Raw genomic sequence first — 25,647 nt, forward strand, 5'->3', positions numbered from 1 at the left:
CCTATGGTTGACCTGGTAAGTAGGCAGAGCTTAATACCATAAACGCTCCATGTGTCAACTGAAGAGAAAATAACTTGCTTTACGGACAAAGCCATCAAAGAAGATAACTAATTGCTGCATGTTCCAACTTCCAAATCCATCACAGCTTTTAATACACAAACGGCACGTTCTCAATGCCACAAAACTACGCTCTCCTATTCACCTGGCTTACCTTTTGCAATTTTGAGGTGTCTCTACTTCATTACATTTGAAAATACCCAGGAATTTATCTTGAACAGAAATTAATTATTCACTCACTTTTGCCCTAAAATATTGAGCTCACAGTGAAGATGAGAACCCGGCGCGGGGGGTGGGGAGGGAACTCCATATGAAACAGTTTTCAAATTCAAAAAAATGTACCGATTTCTTGTAGTGGCAATTTAGAGCCACCCTGACAAGTCATCCTACCTGTTCCATTATGTACACAAGCTACCAGCGAAAAAGAGCGAGGAAATCAACCTCGAATGAGCATTGAACAATATTGACCTAAAAAACAAAACTGTGGGCAAAAAGTGGCCCAGTTGAAAGTAAATTATTTCTTGCCATTTCGTAATGGCTATGGAGGCAGCTCCTTCTTATCACAAGGGCAAGCAGCAAGACCCCATGCAAATAGTATTTTCTGCCGCATAAAACCAGGATGGCAGAACCTTTCATCCTATCACCTAGTCCATAGGGTTGCCTTCAAATAGACCTAGCAATTATTTGTCTCCTCTTCATTATGTGAGTGCCGAATCTCTCAAGGCCGCTTCGACAGGTGGTTTCTCTTGAACCACCCCAATGCATTCATCGTACTCGTCACTTTCGATGTGCCACTTCTTCCAAAGCTTTTTGTTTGCTAGAAGTTCTTCATAAGTTTTTGAATTTTCTTTTGCATGTATTTCCGCCAACTTCGCATAGTGCTCTGCTGATTTGGAGAAAAACGCAATCTCTTCCTCTGTCAGCTTCCGAAGCATCTTGGCAGGATTTCCAGCCCACACCTAAAATACAACAGCACAACCACATTTTAGTTCTCTAGGTTTGCAAAGATGACATCACTTGATTTGAAAAGACCTTGAGGTAGAAGCTTTTTTTGCTAATAATTACTTGAGAGTTCTGTAACCTAAAAATCACAAACAAAAACAAATATGCGCTCTTTGATTGCTGTAATTACGAAGGCTATTCCTCTATACGATACACTATTCAAGTATCACCCATAAGAAATGCCAGATTGACCCTACACAAAATATGGGAAAGCGCCAAGTAAAAGAGAATCTAAATCAAGACACTTCTACTGAAACAGAAGCATAGATGGGTGCTCTACAAGGATTTAAAGGAAAAGAAATTTCCATAGATGATGGCTACTACCTCTACGAAGGTAAGACTATGGGTAACAAAAGATCAAGACTTAAGATGCCAAATGCTCTTTGAGGTGTCATGAAATACCAGGAGTTAACACCTGTAGTCTTGTTGTTAATAGGCAAACCTGAAAAAATATCAGGACATCCTAAACTATGTAGCCAAACATAATCGGTGCCATATCAATATCATAAAATGATTGAAAATAGGAGGTCTTCTCTACCCAAACTGATAGAAAACAGATTAGTTTCAGAGAACGATTATATAGGTATAAACCCTGATAGTTTTGTGTCAGAATTAAAAGTCTATGTAGATTTTAATTACAAAACCTTATCGAAATTTTTTTTAATTGAATCTCAAAAGGCTTGTAATGAGCAAAACGTGCTTCTATTGGCTAAAGCTTACATCGGTTATGACTTGTTAAAAGGGGGTTTGCTTTGAGTCTGAACCTGTATTCATGGATGCTAGTTTTTTAGCTTATCAAATTATGCTACAAGACACTAAAATAGCTTTTCAGCTAATTTAATTAATAGTGATACACACAATGATCTATACATGATACTTGGGGAAGATTATTTAAAGTATTTGAGGGAAGGGAACCATTTACATCCTAAGCTAGAACCCTATTTTACTAGGAAATTATTTAAAAAGATCTTTATCCCTATGAAGTATGGAAAGACTGTAAAAGCCATATCTGATGACATCTACGAAGTTCTTAGCAACCAAATATTGTATAAAACCTGTATGAAGCTACAAAAAGAATCTTTTAACCATTGGTGTATTCGTTATAGAGATCTTTATAACTTGTTGAATTTGTTTGGAGGTGTGGGTTATTTATGTTCGTCTTTAGGCAGAGTCGTGAAGCTATCTTTCAAGGGATTTAAATACAATTGTTTAGAATCTATGTGGTTTATCTAATTGTCAAAATTAGATACAATTACACAGACATGGGTGAGTTTAAGTTTACTGTCCATTACATTATTGACACTAAGATGACAATTCAAACCCTTTAGGCCCCCAAGATATTGAATACTTTCAGCTCAACAAATGCATCCTAGACTAATGCAATTGACAATTGGATCTTCAATTTCTGGTGATAATTGGTTTAGAGATCTAAAGCAATTATAAGTGATAAATATCGAAATACCTATATCTATGGAGTAGGCATTTACCTGTACGAAGCTTAAAAAACCTAAAACCATTGAAAGAAGCAGTATAGAACCTGATGTATTTATGAACAATATCTGGGAAATAGTCAAAGATCAGCCGATCGAGAGATTGAATAAAGAAGACTTTTTGGGCTTAAATACGAGGATTAAGTGTACCATCAAGATAAAAGGCTTTTGATAAGGTTCAATATAAGAATGAGGCTCAATTTAAGGACGATACCTCAAAAGGACAGTATATATCTGCAAGCATCCATGACAAAAATACTAAGGTTTTTATAGTTGGAGACATGGAAACTATTCTAGTCGAAAATATACGTGTTCCTTATGCTATGGGTTACGTCTTCACGAGTGAAAAGGGAACACCCCTAACATTGTTGAAAAAACCAATAACCGATTGTACCAAAAGCATTACTATTCACGGGATTTCAAACAAAGAAGCAGATTAACGTTTGATGACTTCTTAAGGGGTCTGTCTAATAAGCTATTCTAAGAAGCACAGAACCAAAAGGGTTTATTTCCACCATTTATCCTGATTTGATGGGAATCCTACTTATGAAATTATTGCCTGAAGAGTCTAATAATTAGTTAATAAAACTTATTATTAGAGAACATAATGTATATTAAGTGATCGTATACGATAAAAGTAAACCAATAATATCAGTACTTGACTTTTGGGATTCCTTGAAGGTATTGCCTGGCAGTTTGAAGTCTCTAGCCGATACAATGTGCCCTAAATTGGGTCGCACGGGTTCAATACCTCAGGAAGAACTCAATGAGTTTAATATTTTAGAGAAAATGAAAGAATTGATCAACTATCTAGATCTGAATATCTTAATTCTAGCTAGATTTCTTAGGAAAGCATAAGAAAAGTAATAGAATCGATATCTTATAGATATAAAAAATAACTTGACCCTATCGTCGATGGCTATGAAGATTTATCGAACCCATAACTACCTCAGAATGTATCTTATCTATAGGCATGATGTCACAAACGAGAGCGCATAGCTATATAAAATATACTCGGATAAATAGAATTTATCACTTAATACTGAAGCAAGAGGGTATAGAGAAAAATAGAGAGAGAAAAAGAGATAAAGAGTGAGAAGATAATCACAGTACTAGGTACCAGAAGATGCGTTGGTCCCCCCCCCCCCGTAATAGTATCTTTATTACTGAGGAGAAGTCTATACAATCACTTGAACCGACGTATTACCACGTTCGTTCTAGAATCAGACTCGATGGTTCCTGGAAGCCTCAGGGCAAAACCCTATTCCAAGGAACTTTCATTCCTTATTCCGAATCCTCGAGATCCAAGGTTCTTGCCTCTGGATCTCACCTTCCAAACTCGGGGCATGGTATCCCTGCAACTCTTTTTTGACTCTGTTCCCACAGTCCTTCCTGCAAAATAACTTCGCTTTTCGGACGCAAAGTCCTTGGGAATTTGAACTTCTAGATCACAACTTGAGAGTCTACCACTCTCAGATCCGTGGATCTACTCCCTAATTCCGGGTACGAAGCCCTTGGGCTGATCTGGCTCTAGTTCCTCAGAGCGCTTTTCTTCTTCAGAGGCTAGTGCCTTCCTCTGTTCCTACTTCCTGACGAAGAGGAAGTACACTTGCAAAAAAATACTCATAGATCATAACATGAAAACGTTACCTTGGAAGCGTCAACGCTCAAAACACAACTCGGTTCTTGAAAAGCAATTTCCCGGAGGAGATTTCTATACAGAGAAATGTCTCTTCCAATCCACACACAAAAGAGGTGTGTTCGCAGGTTCCTTCTCGTACATCAGCCCCGTCTACGACGTTTATGGGCTGAAAACAGAGAAAAACAGCAGCTTGTCGTGATGGAAACACTTTCCATAGGCACTTCCTCACGATGGAACTCGCGCATTGAGTCTTGGCGACATCTGGTACACTCGTGGCAGCCATAGGACTCACTGGCGGTGTTATCTTTACCGCTGAAATCTGCAGCAGCACCTCCTTTCACCTAGTGCTGGCTGTTTTTTGTTCCTGTGAGTGAAGATGAACCTGCTTTTGATGCTCCTGGCAGCCGGCAGGAATAGGAGAAGGAGAGGGGTGCCAGAGAGGGATCACTTGCGCCATCAGCCAGAAGGAAGGAGAGAGAGATCGTACGCTGCTATAGAAAGGCAGCACTGGGTCTTCTTTTACTTTAAGGGTGGCTGCCCACTTATTAATTGGGTGGCCGGTCTTTCTAAAAAAAATGGTATGAACCTGCCCAAAAACTCAATAAAACCTTATTAGCTGAAAACAATGCTTACACAGCACTTCCCAGGCGTCCCTGGATGCTACCACATGCACAAATGCAATGTAGACATAGACTTCCTCGCGGGAAAGCATCTGCTTTCCCATAAAGCAACCTGCTTTCTCAAAAAGCATCTATTTTTCCTCAAAGTTTCCTCTGAACCCATCTTCCATCTTCATTCAAGTGCTTGCTCATCCTTGTGCACAATTCTAACACAGCTCGGAATTTCCTCCCAACTATGAAATATTTCCTTTTCGATACCCCACCACCCACCATGTGACGCATCAGGAATACCCATCACCTAGTCCTTTCCTACCAAACTTACGGTACAATCTTCTTCGCGATGCTCTACGTCATCCATCCTATGGCGCATTAGAGATGTCCGTTCCCAGATGGTCGAATACTTCTTCCCGATGTTCCCTGTCACCCATCCGATGTGACGCATCAGAAATACATGTTCCTGGTGGCCTTATAGATCACAATGCTCCTATCATTACTCTGAACGACGCACTAGAAATATCTGTACTCGGATGTCTCCAGTGAGAAAAACCCTCTCACTTAAAATTCCATAATTCATATAGATTATTTTTCTTGGTGTTCCAAGCGAGAAAACCCTCTCACTTATAAATTCAATAAGTCATTTAGAATTATTTTCATGTCAGATAAAGCCAATTTAGCAACATCCCTCTCACTTATAAACAGTTGTCCTCAACTATAGAGGTCCAGTTGAACTGCCTTAGGAGAAACCGAAAAAATTCCAAATCTTGCTCAATGGTGAGTTGAGCTTGTCCTTTCTCAAAAGAGAATTTGAAAAATAAAATTAAACTCAACAAAGAACTTAAAAATTTAATATTTCAATACTTTACTTACCGGTTCATGTTTTTCCTCTAGTACCTCGAGGCTATCCTTCACCAATCATCAATCTTACGAGTCACGTGAGAACTCGTGATTTGCGTATCTCCAATAGATCGGAAGATTCCTAATCAGAAAATCTGTTAACTCAAATCTGCCTTCTCAACCTCGAGAAGAAAAATCTTCCTAAAAATTAATCTAGGTATCTGTGCTTGCGCGTATAGGCTTGAGGACATTAAACGTCTTCTATTCCTCTAGCATAGGGAATGTCCAAATCATAGAGCATTCATCTCAAGCGAGGATGTCTTCCTTTGGCAAACACAGTCTGCCATCTCACTAGAGAAAGTTCATGTTCTAGGCCTTTGTTTAGTGTAGGCCGATCGTTCCGATCCGAAAATCCCTTGTGCACGGCATGCTCATACTAGCAATATGTCAATGGCACCTGACTTGCCTATGGAGAAGCGTATGCTACAACCATGACTTGCTACTGTAGTGGGCAATCTACGTAGCGTACTTGATGATCAATGACCATCAGAATTCTCCTCACTAGAGAAACTGAGATGTAAGGTGCAGCGGAAGTGAATGTTGAACTTTGCTCAAGATGAGTACTCCGAACTGTGCTCAAGGGTTCCTTTTACTTACGGAAGGGAGAGCCTTCCGTTCCTTTAGTGGGAGAGTGCAATGGACACAAACAAAGTGGATAAACATTGTGAATGAAGGTGCATGAGACTGAGAGATAGAGAAGAGAATACGACGCCAGAGACGTTGTAAAACCCTCCTCCAAAGGCCCCACTCTCTATGGCGAGAGCGGTCTACTTATGATTGCACAAATCTCTACAATGCTTGGACTTGCCGACGATGTCGACGATGATGAGGACGACGACGAGACGGGCTGATATCTGAAAATGCTAAGGGGCTGAAATCTACAAATCTTTATCCGTTGAATTCTGACTCTATGTCGGTTACGATGTTGATGACGACAATGGACTAGGACGCGTTGAAAACGCAAATGCTGAAATCTGCGTTTTCTGGGCTGAATCTGCCAACTTCGCGGGATCTGACCGTGTGGCGAGGATCTGCTGCGGGAAGGTGAGATCTGCGAGATTCGGGGGTTCTACTGTGGGTACTGACTGTTGAAAACTGAAAACGCTGGTGTATCTTGAGGTTCTGTCGCGAAGATCTGCAAAAACACTGGACTGCTAGGCTGATGCAAAAACGCTAGGGCTGAAAATGATCTTGCGGGGAATCTGCTAACGCTGGGAGTCTTCTGCTTGATCTGCTATCGCCAGGGATCTTGCAAGAGCAAAAATGCTGGCTGATCCGGTCCAAAAACGCCAGCCTTCTACAGTGATGCAAAAACACTAGGCCTCTTGGGGGTTCTGCTGAGAAGTTTGCCTGTTGAGCGAGTGCTCCTGCTTCCTCTTCTGCCAGAAAGTGCTAACTCTCGTTTGCTTGTATATTATCTTAGCAAAATTGCCCTACCTAGTTCCCAACAAAAGTCACTTAATAAATAAGTGAAAAATGTCAAAAATAGGAAAAATAGGTTTAATACCCTGGAAAATTTCCCTGATGGATTCTGATGGGACTGCTGATGATCATGCTGTGTGCAACCGGAGGATATGCATCTAATCTAAGTGACTGGTCATGCACAGTCTACGAACAGACTCACAAAAGTGCCAGATCACTTGCTATTCTAGACTGACTTGACAGAACTGAACCCTGGTCATGCTGTAGCTTGTCCACGAACACATAGGGTTGGATGTGTCACGTGACATCCCCTCCTTTTCGAAGTGAGGTATTGGTACCGAACTGTATGGCGTCGAGGGAAATCGCCAACAACATCCGGAATCCTGGAAAGGACTCGTTGTTGGCCCACTCTGATGTGTGGGTCATGCGATACTTGAACTTCATAAAGGTCTGCAACGCTTGCTTCTTTGGGCCGTGCCGAAAGCGACACAAAATCATTTGTAGCTCCTTCAATGCTTCAACTTTGTCTATGGACATAGGTCCACCTTCTTCAAGAATCTCAAAGGCTGAAAATTCTTGAAACCACTTCCAACACAAAAACATCAACATACCTATTCCATGTAAAGTGACTGGAAAAAATCTCGTCTTCTCTAAAGACTGTGCATGCAATGTAGATGAACATAGAGACGGAGTGCCAAACCATTCACCACACACACGCAAACAATGAGATCGAATCTTGTCTTGCTGATCTAAATCAATCAAATGTGTCAATTCACAACGGAAATGCCCATGCTTGGTGCTCATACTTTCATGTGCTCTTTCTACAACTATGTCGTGCCAAGGAAGAGACATGGAATGTGACTTCCTTGAATGCATACTTTTCATGAATAATCCGCATACATCCGTGCTCATTCATGAGTGAAACATGTTCAACGTACAATATGTCATGCCTAGGAAAAGGGATCACATAAAGACGGTGACCAAAATACAGGAAACGATCACGAATGAAACACTTCAACAATACGTGTTGACGAATCATTCGAACACATAGTACTTCATGTAAGGGTTCGTTGGACCTAGGCTCAAGAGCCAAGATCGGTTCTTCTTGAGGGGGTTCTTTGGACCTCGACTCGAGAGCCAAGATCGTTTCTTTGTGTTTGATCGAATCTACAATGAGGTTAGCTTCACTAGAGAAAGTATCAACTAACACATCATCCTTGTGAACAATCACATCATCTTCACGCAAATCATCATCCTTGTGAGAAATCACATCTTGGTCATGCAAATCATCATGCTTGTCAGTGTCATCCAAATCATCATGCTCATCATTATCATTCAAATCATCATGCTTATCATCATGCAAATCCTGTGTATCATGCTTGAGAGAAGAAGAGACTGAGAGAGTCTCTTGTTCCTGAATCTGTTCAACCTTCGCCTGCACATTAGAAAAGAGTCGCAAGAACTCTTTCATGTGTTGGTTGCTCTTTTCTTGTCTGGCTTTGTTCTCGCGATCAACTTTTGCTTCTCTTTCGTCACGTTCACATGCTATGGCTGCCATTCTTTCTTCGTATTCACGGTCGACTGCCCTTCTTTCTTCGTACTTACGATCAATTTCTGATTTTTTCGCTTCACGTTTGGACTTATTGTCCATAAACATTTGCTCCAAGTCCTCCCTAGGATCTGGTGCAATCCTTGGCATAGATGGGGAAGAGGGAGGGTCAGAAAAACCTCCTGGTGGGGAAAATTCTTCTTCGCCTCTCTCATGCTCATCACCTCCAAGCGAAGTATCCATTCCCCTTCAAGTGATGACCATTCTGAATTCGTGGCTTCTTGTGGATTCTTGTGGTCTTGGGTTCTTAAGTTCATGAGGAACTTGGGTTCTTGGGTTCTTGGGGTTCTTGAGGTTAGAGAAGGATCTTCTCTTCATCCGAGTTCTGCTCTTTTCCGCGGGCGCACCCCTTGGCGGCCTTGCGCTCACACCAAGGTTGCTTTTTTCCCACCTCACGTCAATTGGCCGGCAGCTAAGTGCACGGTCTGCTCTCAATGAGTGAAAAGAGGAACAAGGGGAGGTTGGACAAGCCCTTCTTTCTTGGGTTTCCTGTCACTCTTCAAAACCACGACTAGGAATCGACACGCCCAAGTGAACTTGGGTTCGAGCGACCTCAACAAGCAAAAAAAAATTATGTGGTTCTTTCCTTAAGTGATACAGAGCACTGCCAAAGCTCTGATACCAATATAAGGTGCAGCAGAAGTGAATGTTGAACTTTGCTCAAGATGAGTGCTCTGAACTGTGCTCAAGGGTTCCTTTTACTTACGGAAGGGAGAACCTTCCGTTCCTTTAGTGGGAGAGTGCAATGGACACAAACAAAGTGGATAAACACTGTGACTGAAGGTGCATGAGACTGAGAGAGAGAGAAGAGAATACGACACCGGAGACGTTGTAAAACCCTCCTCCGAAGGCCTCACTCTCTATGGCGAGAGCGGTCTACTTATGATTGCACAAATCTCTACAATGCTTGGACTTGCCGACGATGTCGACGACGATGAGGACGACGACAAGACGGGCTGAAATCTGAAAATGCTAAGGGGCTGAAATCAGCAAATCTTTATTTGCTGAATTCTGACTCTATGTCAGTGACGATGTCGATGACGACGATGCGACAACGACGCACTGGAAACGCAAATGCTGAAATCTACATTTTCCGGTCTGAATCTGCAGACTTCGCGGGATCTGACCGTGCGACGAGGATCTGCTGCGGGGGAAGGAGAGATCTGCGAGGTTCGGGGGTTCTACTGTGTGTACTGACTGCTGAAAACTGAAAATGCTGGTGTATCTTGAGGTTCTGTCACGAAGATCTGCAAAAACGCTGGACTGCTAGGCTGATGCAAAAACGCTAGGCCTGAAAATGATCTTGCGGGGAATCTGCTATCTGCTGTGGGAATCTGCTAACGCTGGGAGTCTTCTGCTTGATCTGCTATCGCCAGGGATCTTGCAAGAGCAAAAATGCTGGCTGATCTGATCTTCTACAGTGATGCAAAAATGCTAGGCCTCTTGGGGGTTCGGCTGAGAAGTTGCCTGTTGAGCGAGTGCTCTTGCTGCCTCTTCTGCCAGAAAGTGCTAACTCTAGTTTGCTTATATATTATCTTAGCAAAATTGCCCTACCTAGTTCTCAACAAAAGTCACTTAATAAATAAGTGAAAAATGTCAAAAATAGGAAAAAAAGGTTTAATGCCCTGGAAAATTCCTTTGATGGATTACATGGGACTGCTGATGATCATGTTGTGTGCAACCGGAGGATATGCATCTAATTCAAGTGACTAGTCATGCACGGTCTGCGAATAGACTCACAAAAGTGCCAGATCACTTCCTATTCTAGACTGACTTAACAGAACTAAACCTTGGTCGTTTGAACCCTCGCCATGCTGTAGCTTGTCCACGGACACATAGGGTTGGATGTGTCACGTGACATGAGAGCAGCCAAACACATCTGAAATAGAGATCTCGTGTCGGAATATCATTGCGCGCAGGTATCTCAAATGCCAATCCACTTCCTGAAAAGGAAGTTGACTCATCTCATTCTGGTTAGCAGAAAAAAAATCATTGGTAGTCGAGTCACCTTGACAACAAGGTTTGCATCTTCATGTGTTATCCATGTACTCGAAAGTGTACATAATACTCATGCTATGTCAAAGCTTTTGTAAACTCAAGAGATTTCCTTCCCTTCATAAGATTCTCGTAGCAAACACGCTCAACCAGATGATTCCTTGACTTGGTTCTAGAGCAAACCCGCTCATCAGATAAACTGGGATTTCACATCTAGAATTCCCAAGCACAGACCGTAGTCGGCCCTTGCTCCTTCCCTCATAAAGAGTGTCCATTCACTTGTGCAAAAGGCACTACCATATCTTCCCTTACCCGGTAAAGGGTGTAGGCTCATAGGGTACTCAAGCTTGATAAAAGCTTTTCTTTTCTTGAAAACTCACAATGGTTCCTTCTGAATGTGTTACCCACAATAGCAGGTAATATGTTAGGAAACTATCGGATACCAGATCAATCGGTAACCTTCCGGATGGTTGAGCAAACCAATTCATCGCATAAAGCAATGTTTTTAACTCGATTCTAATCTCATAAACACTCGAGAGTGATCGGTCCTCGTTAGACATATTTATACCTTGTGCGTAAAAGCAATACGCAGTTTACGAGTCCCCCAAAGATTTAACTTTGATCAAAGACCTGCCTTCTCACTTAAAGTTTGAGAGTCTTCTGTTCAAAAACTCAGAAGTTAGATTGAATTCCCTTACTTCAAACTTTCTCCAGATAGCAACGAGAGCATTTAATGGTAGAGGGTTACTTCTTAGCACCTAAATGCTATATATATACCTTCATAAGTTCAGAATAGTCTGAACTCACGAATTATAAGAGGGAATAAAGCACTCATAAAACTATGAAGGCAAGGGACACACGAAAAGAAAAGAAAAACAAAAACAAACAAACAAACTAACATAGCATTTAGCACCTAAATGCTATGCTTTAGTCTTGGATGAATCTAACAACATAATTCGTAACAAGGGGTTAGCCAAGGGCAAGGTCAACCTTTCATGGTTTATAGAACAATATAAAAATCTTGACCGAGCTATCAGAAGTACTTGTGAGTCTTCTTTCAAGACAAATTGGCAATTTGGCCTAAACTCAATATTTACCGAGCCTCAATTACGTTAAATCTAGGCATTGACCCATCAACTAAAAGAGACCTTCTAATTGATGAAAAGGATATATGGGTCGATACCATACCCTTAATTGATACCATACCCTTAAAGATCTCTGAAAACTTAGTAACAAATGAGCCAACAAAATAACGAACTCGCTGCTCTACTCTCCCCGCCATCGGTGCCCCCCCCCCACCCCTTCCTCTCGCGTGCTCCCCCCCTGCCCGTAGATGCGCCCTCTTCGCCCTCATTGCCCCCTCTCTCCCCTCACCCGCTACCCATCCCTACCCTCTTACGTTGCCTCCCGCCAGCTGTCCCCCGCCCTACCCTTTGTGCTACGCGCATACACACTCGCACCCCCAACCTATTGCTCGCGTTGCCCCTTCGTCTTCCCATGCTGCCTTCCTCTAGCCCGCCTTATTCGTACCCCACACCCCTTTATTTTTACGACCTTTGATTAAGTGCTCGGTCTCCCTTCACAGAAAGGACTCGTAGCAACAAAGGTTGCGTCGTCACCACCCATGTCAACAGTAGCAGACACGGATGGATGCTCGTGCCCCGTCACAAAGGGACTCCGAAGAAGTCCCCTCGCCCGACCCTGCTGAGCCCACCATCCGACTTGCTCTTTCGCCAATAGAGCAAGCGAGCTTAGAGACAAAGGTGGCGCACCTTTAGGCCACCTTTGTTATTTGCAAGATCATTGGCACCCGACCTAGCAGAGGGGAGGTGCGTGATCTCCTCCAGGTCCCCCCTTTCAGCGAAAGTGGAAAAGATCATCGATGTTCAGCTTCTCGGGTGCGGCTACTAAGCAGATTGAGTTTGAGGTCATTGCGATGAGTCCCCTGGCCCATAGTCACAAGGGACGCATCCGGAGGAGTGGGGACGGGGGACAGGGCTCAAATGGATTTTTAGTGTAAAAAAGAGGGCGGGACGGCAAGTGGGGACAGGAAGCCCAAAAATGGTGTGACTATGCCTTGGCCATCCTAGCAGCTAGAGATCATTTTCGATTGTGACGCCGTGGTTTCGATCCGGCAAGCGATGCTCTTGTCGAGGAGGCACACCTACCAGTCTCAATCTGCTTCCCTTGCCTGAGGAGAGAGTACCTCCCGCTCCTTTTTCCAGGATAGGTTTTGAGATTAAGACTGCCTTGAAGACACCTTGACGGCAGCTTCCGTTGCTACCAAGGCAACAAGCATACCTACAGTCCGCGTTCTGGTTCAAGACACCCACACCCTCCCAAAGGTCGTTTTACTACCTCCGTTGAGTGGTGGGTGGCTCCATCAAATGTGGAGTATTCGGCCCTCCTAAATCAGCGTTTCATTTGTCGACAGATGGACCATCTTGCGAAGGCTGTCCATGGAGGAGGCCTCGACCCACGACATAGGCCAAAGTTCAAACAAACAAGGGCACAGGGACCACAGGCGAGTGAAGATTGGTGCCCACGCAGAGGAGGGCTGGCAGCGCGTTCGTGGCCGTTGTCGTCAAGGACCACCACGCCAGTTCGGCGCCTTTAGTGGCCGCCTTGCACCAAGCCAATAGCAGTGGGTTCCTACAAGGAACCGTTTCGACCAGTGTTTCCCGGGAACGCCCATTTAAGGCCGGGGGGGGGGGGGGGGGGGGGGGCAAAACGGCATTCTAGGCCCCAAGCAAGTTGTGGAACGTTTCGGAACGGCCAACCGTTCCGGACAAGTAGTTCATACTGGAACGGACGGCCCGGGACGGCCAGATTTTCAGAATTTGGTCTTGTGAGCAGATTTTGGCATTCTATCTTGTGAGCCTCCCCCTTAGAAAATGCCCCTCCCCCCACCCCTTACCTTCACAATGTACACAAGATTTCTAGGGCCAAGGCTCAAGCTCTACCCTCTCGAGTCTCAACTCTCAAGCTCTAGCCTCTTTCAAGCTCTCAAGTCTACAAGGCTACATAGTACAAGCTCTCTCCCTATCTCTCTCGAGCACTCTCCCTCTGTCTCTCTCTCCTTCTCCCTCTCCCTCTCAAGCTCTCAAATCTACACGTGTCACGTTTGCCATAATAATGTTGAATGGTCTTCAAATCAAGGTTTTTGTGAGTATTAGAGTCAAAGGACTCTAGTACTACTTGTTTTCAATCACACGAAGCTAAAAATTGCATTATTTGGGTGTTTTTAATGCCTCCCTTTTTCCGGAGACCCCCACCGTTCATCCGTTCCGCGGGGATCCCGTCCATAAGCTGGTGGGAACTTCTTTTGCTTCTTCTTCTTCTTAGGGTTTAGGCCCCTCGGCATCAGCAGTTTGTGACAAACTCGTTCGCTACTTGGGCTGCAAGGTTGGCTTGGAATTGTCACTGGAGCCCCCTTCCTCCTAGCCATTAGGAGGAAGCTTTAAGACTCGAGCTTTGTCCCTCTTGCTGGCAGGGTTGTAATGGCCAACCAGGCGCTTTTGGCCACCATGTGGTACAACAAATCTTGTTGGATCTTCTCGGGCCAAAGTCTCCTCTCAGGTCATCACCTTACCTTGCTCTCAAGGGGGACAGGGCATCACTGACCCAGCACGACAGAGTAGAGCCCTCCTTGGGAAGCTCATTGTCACGGGTCTTCTTCCAGGGGAGGAGCCCTCGAAAGAGCTCTTACTACATGGCCATGAAGCAGGGGTAGATCGGGTTCACCTGGGTGGGAGGCATATAGAGGCAGCATCAGGCAATGAGGGAGGGGGGCAGATGGGGGCGAACACAGGCAGATAGCACAACCCCAAATGTTGTTTGCACAAATTGCACGAGGTCATTGTCAGCTCGATGACTCTTGACACCTCTAAGAGACAGGCCAGCCGTAATTTAACTTCTGTTGCCAAGCAAGACCATACAGGGTACACTTTCTGTTTTAAAACTTACTCTAGAGAATATTGCTATAAAATGTCAAAAGTTGAAGCACAGACTTAAATCTAAGACAGGAAAGAATCAAACTATCCAAAATATATCGTCGGTAGAGCAGAGTACAAGCAAACTTTTTCACGATTGTCTAGAATTTAAATGCACTGCAACAATATTAAGGTTACCTCCCCTGCTGGTATTGTTGTATTTTGACTAACTACAGCTCCAGCAGCCACCATTGCATTCTTCTCAACAAATACACCATCTAAAAGGGTTGCCCCCATCCCAACAAATGCGTCATCTTCAACAGTGCATCCATGCAGTACAGCACTGTGGCCTGAAGCAAAGGAAAAAATCACCATGACTTGCCAGGCATTGCTCAAACAGCTGATGTGAGGTTTCACATGGCAAGCCAACTACCTATTGTCACTCCACTACCAATAATTGTTGGTTTTGAATTCCAAACCATATTTGGCTTAGAGACATGAAGGAGCGAATTATCTTGAATATTAGTTTTTGACCCGACGCTGATGCTATTGATATCTCCTGCAAAACACACAGCTCACAATAATAATTACAAACACCAAACTTTACTGATTGCTACTCACCATGACCACAGCTTACCTCGCAAGACACATCCATACCATATAGAAGAACCAGCACCCACTTTTACATCCCCAATAAGAGCAGCGTTGGGGGCCACAAACACATTTCGTGACACTTCAGGAGCTCTGTCACTAAGGTTCATAAGTGTGCGGTGCCTTGAAACTGTAAAACCAGCACTAGTGAGAGGTAGCAAACAAAGTCAAAGCAACAAACTGGCCTCAATTTTATTAGATAATAGCATATTTTTTTGTTAGTTTGTTCTGCACATTCTAATCAATTATTACCTGAATTAAAGGAAAATCTACACAATGAAATCTCTCGCAATCATAATGGGCTCCTAATCAAGTAGAAGTTTCCTAAAAGTAGCCTCTTCAGGAGGGAAAGATACTTGTTTATGCAAAATGCCGTGAAGGAACCTTGGTGGCTGGACATAAAGACACTCGTAAAGAACCTCGATACAATCTATGTTCTTTTGCCCAGCACACGCAAGAAGGGTGTACTCCTTTTAAGAGAGTATAGATATGATAAAAGAGGCCCTCAAGAACAATAACCACTAAAAGATGTAACCGCAATATCTGTAAAGGTCTTGGGTGATTTGGAAGGAGTTGGTTAGCCACCTTACTCCCTTCTATTGTATAAGAAAGATGCCGCAGAAAATAGATAAGCAAAGGTGGGGGGGGGGGAGAGAGAGAGGAGCTGAGCAAGAGACTGCTGTACTTGCACATAAAGAAATACCCAGTGCACAGTACACTTCCCCCCATCAGCCGCAGCCTGCCCACAGCCTCCCTGCTTCTGCCCGCATTGCCAAAATGCTGCTTCGCGCCACTAGTCTTACCGCTCGCCCCCCTGTCATATCACCCAGCCCGTGGTCCACTGCCCACCCATCACCCAGTGGCCCTGATGCCTGCACGCTGTGTAGCTGGCTGCAGGCTGCCACATCGCCCACCATTGTCTCCCACTGCCCATTTTGCTGGTCACCCCCACCCTCGTCTCATGGCATTTCCACCTAAGGAGAGATGATTTAAACGGTCGCAGGTGATGACATGTCACCAATACGCATTTCCGTAATTCGCAGCGCAAATTACATTTGCAGATATGGCAGTCTACACGCAATGGGAAAGTGCTATTTAGCGCCAGCTTTTGTATCTGATGCTTTTCAGGGCTTGGGGGCCTTCTCTGGCTATCTAACAGTTGCAGATTGCAAAGCGACTCTCCCTGGTAGTTGTTCCTTTGCCAAAAGCAACATAAAAGAAATACCAAAAGGGGCGCCAGGGTTTTGCTGTCAGTGCATCTGGAAGTCAAACTCTGCCACTCTGTGTCTGGTGTGTGGACTCTCTCTCTCTCGCCCTGCCCCTGCTCGCTGCCGCCTCGCCTCGCCCTGCGCGCTCCCTACCCCTGCTTGCTGCAGCAGGCGCTTGCTCTCTCTCGCCCTCGCCCTGCCCCTGCTCGCTGTCGCCTCGCCTCGCCCTGCTCGCTGCCCTGCGCGCTCCCGCTCCCTACCCCTGCTTGCTGCCCTGCACGCTCCCGCTCCCTACCCCTGCTTGCTGCTCGCTGCCCTGCCCCTGCCCCTGCCCTCCCTCGCCCCGCCACGCTGTCCCCCCCTCTCTGTGCTGCTTTGCCCGCCCCCCCCTCGCCCTGCTGCTCCCCGCGTAAGGTGTCCCCGGACCTCTTCTACACGTAGGATGTCCCTCCCCCCTTTCTCTACGCGTCGGTTGTCCCCCCCCCCCCCCCCTCCCCCCCCCTCTTTTACGCGTAGGATGCCCCCCCCCTTCTTCTACGCGTAGGTAGTCCCAAAATTTATTTTATTTATTTTTGGACATGGTATCACACTCGCTAAGGTGTATCAACTTGGTCTCATAGGTCAATTTGGCCTTTTGAAAAGGCTAGTATATCATTTTATTTCTATTTCTTTTATTTCTTCTTGATACTCCCCCCCCCCCCCCCCCCCCCCCCTCTCTCTCTCTCTCTCTCTCTCTCTCTCTCGTCTACACTCTATCGCTCCCCCTCCCTTGCCGTACCGCCCCACGCTCCCCCGCCCGCCCAGCTACCGCGCCCGCTGCTAGTGTGGGTGCACACGTACGTTTAGGGACCCCTTGGCGAACGACGATCAAGCATGAGGAAGCTGAACGATAAAGCCGACCCCCTAGAGGATGCCATTCAAAAGTGCAGAGAGGAAATGATGGAGATCACTACCAAGATGAACCGCAAGCTCTGGGGCACAATAAACATGCTCGAAGGACGCGTGCTGATCCAAGAGAGCAAGATATACGCTGGAAGACCGAGTGACGACTCAAGAGGCAGAGATTGCGTCGCTCAAGAAAGATCTCGCCGAAGCCCGATCAAGAAACACATTGGAAGAGGGCGAACTGCAACCCTCAATAATTGAAGAAATCAACACAATCAAGGAGCGAGTACGGGCCATCAAAGAGGGAGAAGAGCAACACAAAGAAATGACGACTTCTTGGGTGGATGTTCTTACCAAGACTCAACAGAAGGCGGATGAAGCCGAGAAATGGATCAAGGTGGCCAAGAAAGGAAAAGGCAAGGAGATAACGCACACGTCCACACCCACTATCATTAATCAGACACTAGAGGAGGAGCAAAGGAGACGGGTGCGCGCTTTGCATGTGAGAATTTGCAGTCTTAAAGACAAAGGCAATGTGGACGAAGAAGTAAAAGAACTCACAGCCTTGATGGGCGTTCATGAGCCGACGCACACAAGGGCATGGAGAGTGGGCAACATAAAGAAAAATGGAAGCAGTGGAGAAACCTCAAAAGAAAGAGCACTCATCCTCCGTTTTCCCTCCATGGAAGCAAAGAAGTCCTTCTTGAAGAAAAGACCAACTCTTAAAGAGACTGGCATCTTTCTCGGGGATGATCTCACCCTCTCGCAGATCGCTCATATGCAGGAAGTAATGCTGGAGCTTAGACGGAAAAGTGGTAATACTAGAGCGACGCTCCACATGACGGTGCGAGACTTATGGGACCACACTCAAAGTGGCTGCCTGGAACTGTAATGGATCTATGTGTCTTGATGTAGGTGCTTTTGAGGATAGCTTTACTGGAAGAGACATCATCTTTTACTCTGAGACACACCAGGCCCCTAGGCAATCCATGCCTCACATCAGTGGATATAGGTGGGAGACAGCTTACAGACAGGAGACACGCTCATAACACAAAGGGCGGGGCTCGGGGGGAGTGGCAGTGTTATTTAGAGAGGATCTGCAGCCACTGATACATATAGCCCGCAGGGATGAGCAGGCTAGGTACATGTGGGAGAGATTGAAAGCAAAGACAGGCAGATATCTCTACCTAGCTATTTGCTACTTTCCCCCGAGTACATCAGTTTATGCATCACCCAGAGGACAGTCCCCTTTCTCTACTCTGGATGATGACATATGGGAGTTCTCTAGGGATGGTGACATTATCATCCTAGGGGACTTCAATGCTAGGACTGCCCATCACCAGGCAGTTTTTTATGATACTTCAGAAGAGATGCTAAGAGAGTTCGATGTTGTGGAGACCGGCCTATCCAGACTATCACACGATGTGGAATATACCGAGTATAGGCGACACCTGATAGACACGGGCACTGCACATGGCTTGGCCATCTTGAACGGCCTACAGAGATTTCCTGCTGCGGGAGGTTTTACATGTTTCCCTCACAGGCATGGAGCCAGCACAGTGGACTATGTCATGGCACAACCGAATCTCATCTCTAGTATCGAGGATCTCACACTTGGGCCTAGACCGATCGGGGTAGCAGTAGATCATGCTCTGGTGTCGATGACCATCTCTTTCCAGTTCAGTGTATCACACAGGCCACGGGTAGCAGCCCCTACTCGCTACACATTCACACGGGAGACGGATTCTGTATACATGGACGGGATCTACAGACGCCTATGCACTGAGGACCCGGGGCGACCTCTGGAGGAGCTAACTACTATACTGACACACACATTACATGAGGCAACAACAGAAGCATACCCACACACCCAGCCTGAGTAGAGCCGCTGATCAGGGAGCATGCCTCAGATCAGCTGGTATGATGAGGAGTGCCGCCAGACTAGAGCCAGACTTCAGAGGGAGGTGCTTTTGGGGGACGTCACTCACAGATTGACCTTCGACGCCTGGTACGGCGGAAGAAGAGGGCTTTCTTGGCTCGACTCGAACAGGATCTATATCAGCTATTCTTGAGTCAAGACTCGCGTGAAGCGTGGCGGCTCTTTCATGAGCAGTCCCACCCACCCCCCCCCCCCCCCCCCCCCCCCCCCCCCCCCCCCCCCCCCCCCCTGCTATTTCCTCCACAGAGACCTAGGGTCAGTACGCATCATCTTTGTACACAGTACCTAGACAGCCGCCCCTCCCCAGCCCCCCCGACCCATGCCCACACACATGTGCTTTTTTCACCGCTGAGATGGTGAAGAAAGCTATTGACAGGATGAGGACTGGGAGAGCATATGATCATGCTGGCTTAGTCGCTGAGCATTTCATACATGCCAAAGATCTACTGGCAGAGCTTCTAGCAGTTATGTTTAATCGTGCCATGTGTGAGGGCCTACCGGACACTTGGAGCCTATCTACGATAGTACCTATCTTCAAGTCAGGAGACCCCATGGAGCCTGGGAATTATCGCACTATTATGATTCGGCACACACTGGCACGATTGTATGCATCCATTCTTGAGCAACAACTGAGTAGATGGGCAGAGAGGGAAGGAATGCGTGCAACTGGGCAGGCAGGGTTCAGGAGAGGCTTCTCTACTCTTGACCACATCTTGACACTCAGGGCCATCATCGAGGAAGGCAGATCTCATGGGAGATGGATCTATTGTAGCTTTGTGGACTTCCGCAAAGCTTTTGACACAGTACCCAGAGCTAGATTGATGCGCAAATTACAGGAAATGGGAGTACACACAAAGCTCATTTGGGGGATCATGGCATTATACACATCAGTAGTAGGGCATGTACGCACCCCGGAGGGACTCTCAATACCGGTTCACTCCACTATTGGGGTGAAGCAGGGCTGCCCGCTCTCTCCTACTCTTTTCGGTATGTATGTGGATGAGGTTTCTGACTACATTGACAGGGATGGGGATAAAGGTGCACAGTTGGCAGGGACATGGATTCCACTTTTGTTATATGCGGACGATATTGTGTTGATCTCCGAATCCCCAGAGGGAATGCAACACCAATTGGATGCTTTGCATACGTTTGCCCACGAAAGTGGTTTGTGTATCAACCTTGGTAAAACCAAGGTTATGGTGTTTAATACCACCCCACAGTGGATCAGGAGATCAACACCTACATTCACATACGGCCAGGAGACTGTGGAGTACACAAACGCTTACACTTACCTTGGAGTGGTTTTTACTGGACCCACATTCTCACTCACAAGAGCAGCAGAGACCAGACTGACTAGAGCCCACGCAGCATTGGGTAGATTGGAGAGGATGTGTTCGTAGGTTCAGTTTCAGGAACCCCGGACGAAGCTCTGGCTCTTTGACACCTTGGTGGCCTCAGCATTGCTCTATGGGGCTGAGATATGGGGACCTTCATTGGATCACCACAAGAGGCCGGGTCGCATAGACGGATGGGGGAACCTCTCGTCTCTATGATCTCGCGGCTCATTAGAGCCAAGGCATCAGTACAACGGGCCATTATCCGAGCAGAGCTAGCGGCCCCCCCACTAGTGGTAGAGGCGCTCACCAGATCAATCTCCTTCATAAACCGCACATAGGAACTTCCCAGAGACAGATATGCTCGCATAGCACTTGAGTCCTCTCGACAGTTAGCCATACAAGGAGATACAACATGCTGGTATGGGGAGATGACATCATGGTTTTCAGGCGCATGGGTTCAGCATAGACAGGCTGCCACCATTCCAGTACTCATTGGATGCACCATCTCTCATTCTTACACAGTCGGAGATCACCAAGCTCATCCGCCAAGACCTGACCCAGCTAGACACCAGGAGGACATGGATACAACCAGCACAAGAACTGGGCACGAAGATGGCTTTCTACAAAGACCACCTTCTCCAGCTTACGGAAGATGGTTTTGTGACGAGACCAAGATACATGGATACCCACTTGTCTCATGGGATACGATGTGCTATTGGCCAGTTACGCACATCGTCTCACTAGCTGCGGATTGAAACTGGGAGATACAGCGGAGTACCAGCAGAGGCCAGGACATGCCCCATGGAACCTGAGACAGAGCTGCATTATACATGCCGCTGCCCCGTCTACTACGAGATACGAGGCCGCTTCCATTGCTTGTTCAGAGAGGGTTTTGGACCACTCTCAAGAATAATGGGATACGAAGATCAAAGATGCCTGGGTTTGTTCTTGCTCGAGCTGCGTAGACACAGAGAGAGCCCGATGAATGGCCAGGCTAACCAGTCTCAAAGACGGATTACAGACTTCTTCAGAGCAGACACGGGACAGCCGCAAGAGCCACTCCCACAGCAGAGCTCCCCCTCGTCTCACGCCAGAGGCACACTGATCGACCGAGCGATTGAACTGGGGAAATCCAGGCACCCATGACTGCGAAGGACTACACAACATCGACGGAGGCTATGTCAAAAGATTCAGAGCACGCTGGCCAGGCATGCATGACGCCCGGTCAGACTACTAACCATGGAGGAAATTGATGAGATTCGCCAACGACAGATGCTAGATCTTTTGTGATTCAGCTATCCCAACTAGCCGCCCATTTTTGCTTAGTTTTTGGCTTAGCTCACATCGACCAATCTAGAATCCCATAATATATATCTTTGTTTTGTACTGTTGTTAGGTTATTTTGTTACTTTGACTTTGTATCAGATCCACCACCTTGTAACTTTCTGGTCTCATAGGTCACTATGGCCTTTTGAAGACATTAATATAACATTTCATTTCTCTCTCTCTCTCTCTCTCTCTCTCTCTCTCTCTCTCTCTATATATATATATATATATATATATAGAGAGAGAGAGAGAGAGAGAGAGAGAGAGATAAGGAAAATTACCAAAATACCCCTCTAATTTGTGGAAATTCCCAAAATACCCCTCAAATTTCAAAACTTCCCAATATACCTGGTTGTGAGATTAAATTTCTTTAAAGATAATTTTTTTTTGTAGCTTTTCATAAGAAGACTCATTGTCTATCAATACAAGATGCTAAAACTAGAATTTGAGTTGTTAAGTTGTTAATGTATGCTTTGGAGATGAATTGCTTCATTATTTTAGACCTAATTGCCGTTTTTTACGAGGTAATTTGTGGCAAATTACATGCTAAGCACTCAAAAACGGAACTAAGTTGTCAAAAAGGAATAAAGATTAAAAAACCTTGAACAATCTAACCAAAATAGATACAAGGGTATTCTCCAAATTTTGAAATTTGAGGGGTATTTTGGGAATTTCAACAAACTACAGGGGCATTTTGGTAATTTTCCCATAAATATTTTTTCGAAGTGCTAAAATCTGTTCTAGTTCTGTTGTTTCAGTTGACACGTGGTACCTCTACGGTTACACGAACAGACATGCATCTGAGTACTGTATAGTCGTGAATGGGAAAATATTCCCTGCAAACACCTATGGCTGGAAGAGCTTTATGTATTCATGTTTACGTAAATGCATCTGTGAGTTGTGCATATGAGGCATTTGCATTGGCATTGACATGGCACTCTGTACCATTTGTGAAGCATTTATTTTTTCTAGTACATCAAAACAACTAGCTTGGATGAGATAGCCTAGATACCTCGTCTTAGTCCATCAAGACGTCTGTGAGAAAGATGTGAGATCTAGATGTGATCACTAAGAATATCGCCATGCTCTAATTTCGACACATATGAAAAGGATGAGATGACTAGATAGAATTTGATTGCGGAACTAGATTTTGTGTTGATGCATGCTAGAGAGTGTACAATCTAGTGGGGATGGTCATTAGCATGTATGCCTCAAGTTAGGGTTTGTTCAAGAATCGGATTTCTTTTTGCAGGTGCAATCGCTGGCAATTACTTTTCTTTTAATGGGAGGGTATGTCACAAAGAGATGACATGGCATAAACATGACCTAACCTAAAGACAAGAGGTGAATGTAACAGGAGCATTGGTTAGGACAAAAGACATGATCAATATTCATTTAGTCCAAAGGTTGTGCGGAAAGCAATCTTGTACGTATTTGATAATACCCACTCTTGAAGTCTATGTGACTAAAGATACTTGAACCTTGTAGCTTATCAAGAATACCATCGATTCAAGGAATCAAAAATCGATTCTTGATCGTGACCTTGTTTAGAGATCGGTAATCTATGCACATATAAAACGTGCCATCTTTCTTTTACACCAATAGAATTGAAGAGTAGTAAGGAGAAGTACTCGGTCTTATCAGACCTTTCTCTAGAAGCTCATCAACTTGCTTCAAAATTTCTTGTTGTTGAGTTAGGCTCACCCTATATGGGGTCCGATCAAGGGGAGAGGAGAGCTGCCCGGTATGAGATCAATATGATGACCTTCCAAACATTCTAGAGATAGCTTATTTGAAAGTGACTCAATAAAACAATATACCTTCATAAGTTCAGAATAGTCTGAACACACAAATTAAGAGGGAATAAAGCACTCATAAAACTATAAAAGCAAGGGACACAAGATAAAAAACAAAAACAAAAACAAGCAAACAAACAAACTAAATCACTTTGTTTGCTACGAAACAAGAGTAGATAAAACAAAACATTATTAACTTAAAATAGTTTTTAGAAAAGGCATGTGTAAAATAAGTTGACGCAACTTACTTGGCTTGAAAAAATTCAAAACGATTGTTCGCGAGACTTGAGAGTGAACTCTCCTTAGACTTATCCCTCTCTCATGTAAAAATCAAATAGGTAGAAATGCACACGCACTTCTTTATTTCCTTCTTAACAAAAATATAGCTTACAATAGGGAAAAGCCAATCCCCAGCATCAGCCAAATCCTTCATCTTTTTGCCCTCTGTGTCCAGAATGAGGGACTTCTCAACATGATTAGGAATCGGGTGGATCCGAAAATGCCATGGCATACCCAAGATAAAGTCACAGCCTTCTATGGGTGCCATCAAAAATGATTCTCTATCTTTATACTTGCTAATCCAAAGACTGAGTTGTCCTTGCACAAGAGTTGTATTGGTAGGAGTGCCTAGCTAGTCGAGTGAAAGGCAGCGGCGCTCTACAATGTCAAGAGAGAAAATTATCTATACATTCAAAATCATAGAGGATTAATTCTCGCCAATTGTTCATAGATCCCCAACCCTTGAGAAGTTGTTGCTTCCCTTTCTCTGATTCTCTATTCCCATGAACATCAAGAATAGAGTTGAAACTTGATGGAGAGGACGACTCCTTTGCTTGGTCCTTGTCCTTGTTCTTGCCGCTGCTGCCGAACTAGGCAGCCAGGCTGTGGATTCTTCCTTAAAGGTTTGAACATATGTGGGTGGAAGATATTTGATTCTCTTGCTGATACCCTCTAGCTTCTTAGTCTTATCAAGGTCCCAGATCAACGCTTCTTGTTAATACCTCAAGTCTCTTCATATACTGCTTTTGCCTTAAGGTCTTATGTGGGTGTAAGTGCTTTGTTCCATCTTTCACATAGTCCCAATGAAATGTAAATCTTTAGCAATAATTGCTACTCCAACATTATCCAAAGGGTATCATGAAAATACACCTTCATGCTCTTTTGAAGTGGCAGTCGAAGGCTTGCTTGTAACCCCCTCATCTTTTCCTCGTCGGATATCTTCATGAAGGGCATAACCGAGAACCGACCCAAACTTGTCCTCATAGTTGGCGACTTTCTCATGCTCCTTCTACACAACCGAATCCCAATCCTTCCGAATTTCGTCCTCAAAATCAGGAGGACGAAATTGCTCGTAAAACTCAAACTTGAACAGTGCCCAAGTCCTCGATTGAGTTCCTTGTGGTGAGAGTTGGTCCAGTTAGTCCCAATATCTCCCAAGGACATGTAGTAGGGAGTGAGGGCTGTTGTAACAGACTTGGACACTCCAAGTCAGGAATCTACCGCGACAGCACAAATAATCACTTCAAAACAGTTTACAGTTCACAATTGATTCGACACTAGCCCGGCGGAGTTCCATGCCTAGAGATATTGGCCCCAAAAGACTAGCGCCCCTTTCGGTCTTTCTTTTTGTATTAATCTGTGTTCAAAGTACAAGAGTGCGGGCAGGCGCTCACTCTTAGACTCTGCGTCCACATGCTCTGAGTTGTGAGGCCCAGCCCACATATGTAAAGATTACAAGGGATGCTAAAAGCAGAGCCCAAAAGCTGTAAAATCACTCTTCAAGAAATAAAGCAGAAGAGGTTTTCTCTCACAAGCCATACTTGGCAATAAAGCAAAACCTTT

The 25,647-nt window shown here is 45.0% G+C and overlaps 1 protein-coding gene across 1 annotated transcript in view; it reads right to left on the reverse strand.

Annotated features, from left to right (window-relative positions):
* Nucleotides 1-366: 366 nt before the first annotated feature.
* The window catches only part of LOC147419494 (gamma carbonic anhydrase 1, mitochondrial-like), an 86,009-nt gene continuing 60,728 nt past the window's right edge, over nt 367-25,647 (reverse strand). Inside the window, exons 2-5 of the mRNA XM_086505324.1 lie at nt 15,301-15,444; nt 15,097-15,222; nt 14,862-15,013; nt 367-1,016 (exon numbers count right to left, since the gene is read on the reverse strand). Of these exons, the coding sequence (XP_086361450.1) occupies nt 756-1,016; nt 14,862-15,013; nt 15,097-15,222; nt 15,301-15,444 (683 nt within the window). The 3' untranslated portion in view covers nt 367-755. The remainder of the gene's footprint in view (nt 1,017-14,861; nt 15,014-15,096; nt 15,223-15,300; nt 15,445-25,647) is intronic.

The sequence above is a fragment of the Adiantum capillus-veneris genome, chromosome 29 (assembly GCF_014529385.1).
Source record: "Adiantum capillus-veneris isolate H3 chromosome 29, ASM1452938v2, whole genome shotgun sequence".
NCBI classification, from domain to species: Eukaryota; Viridiplantae; Streptophyta; class Polypodiopsida; order Polypodiales; family Pteridaceae; genus Adiantum; species Adiantum capillus-veneris.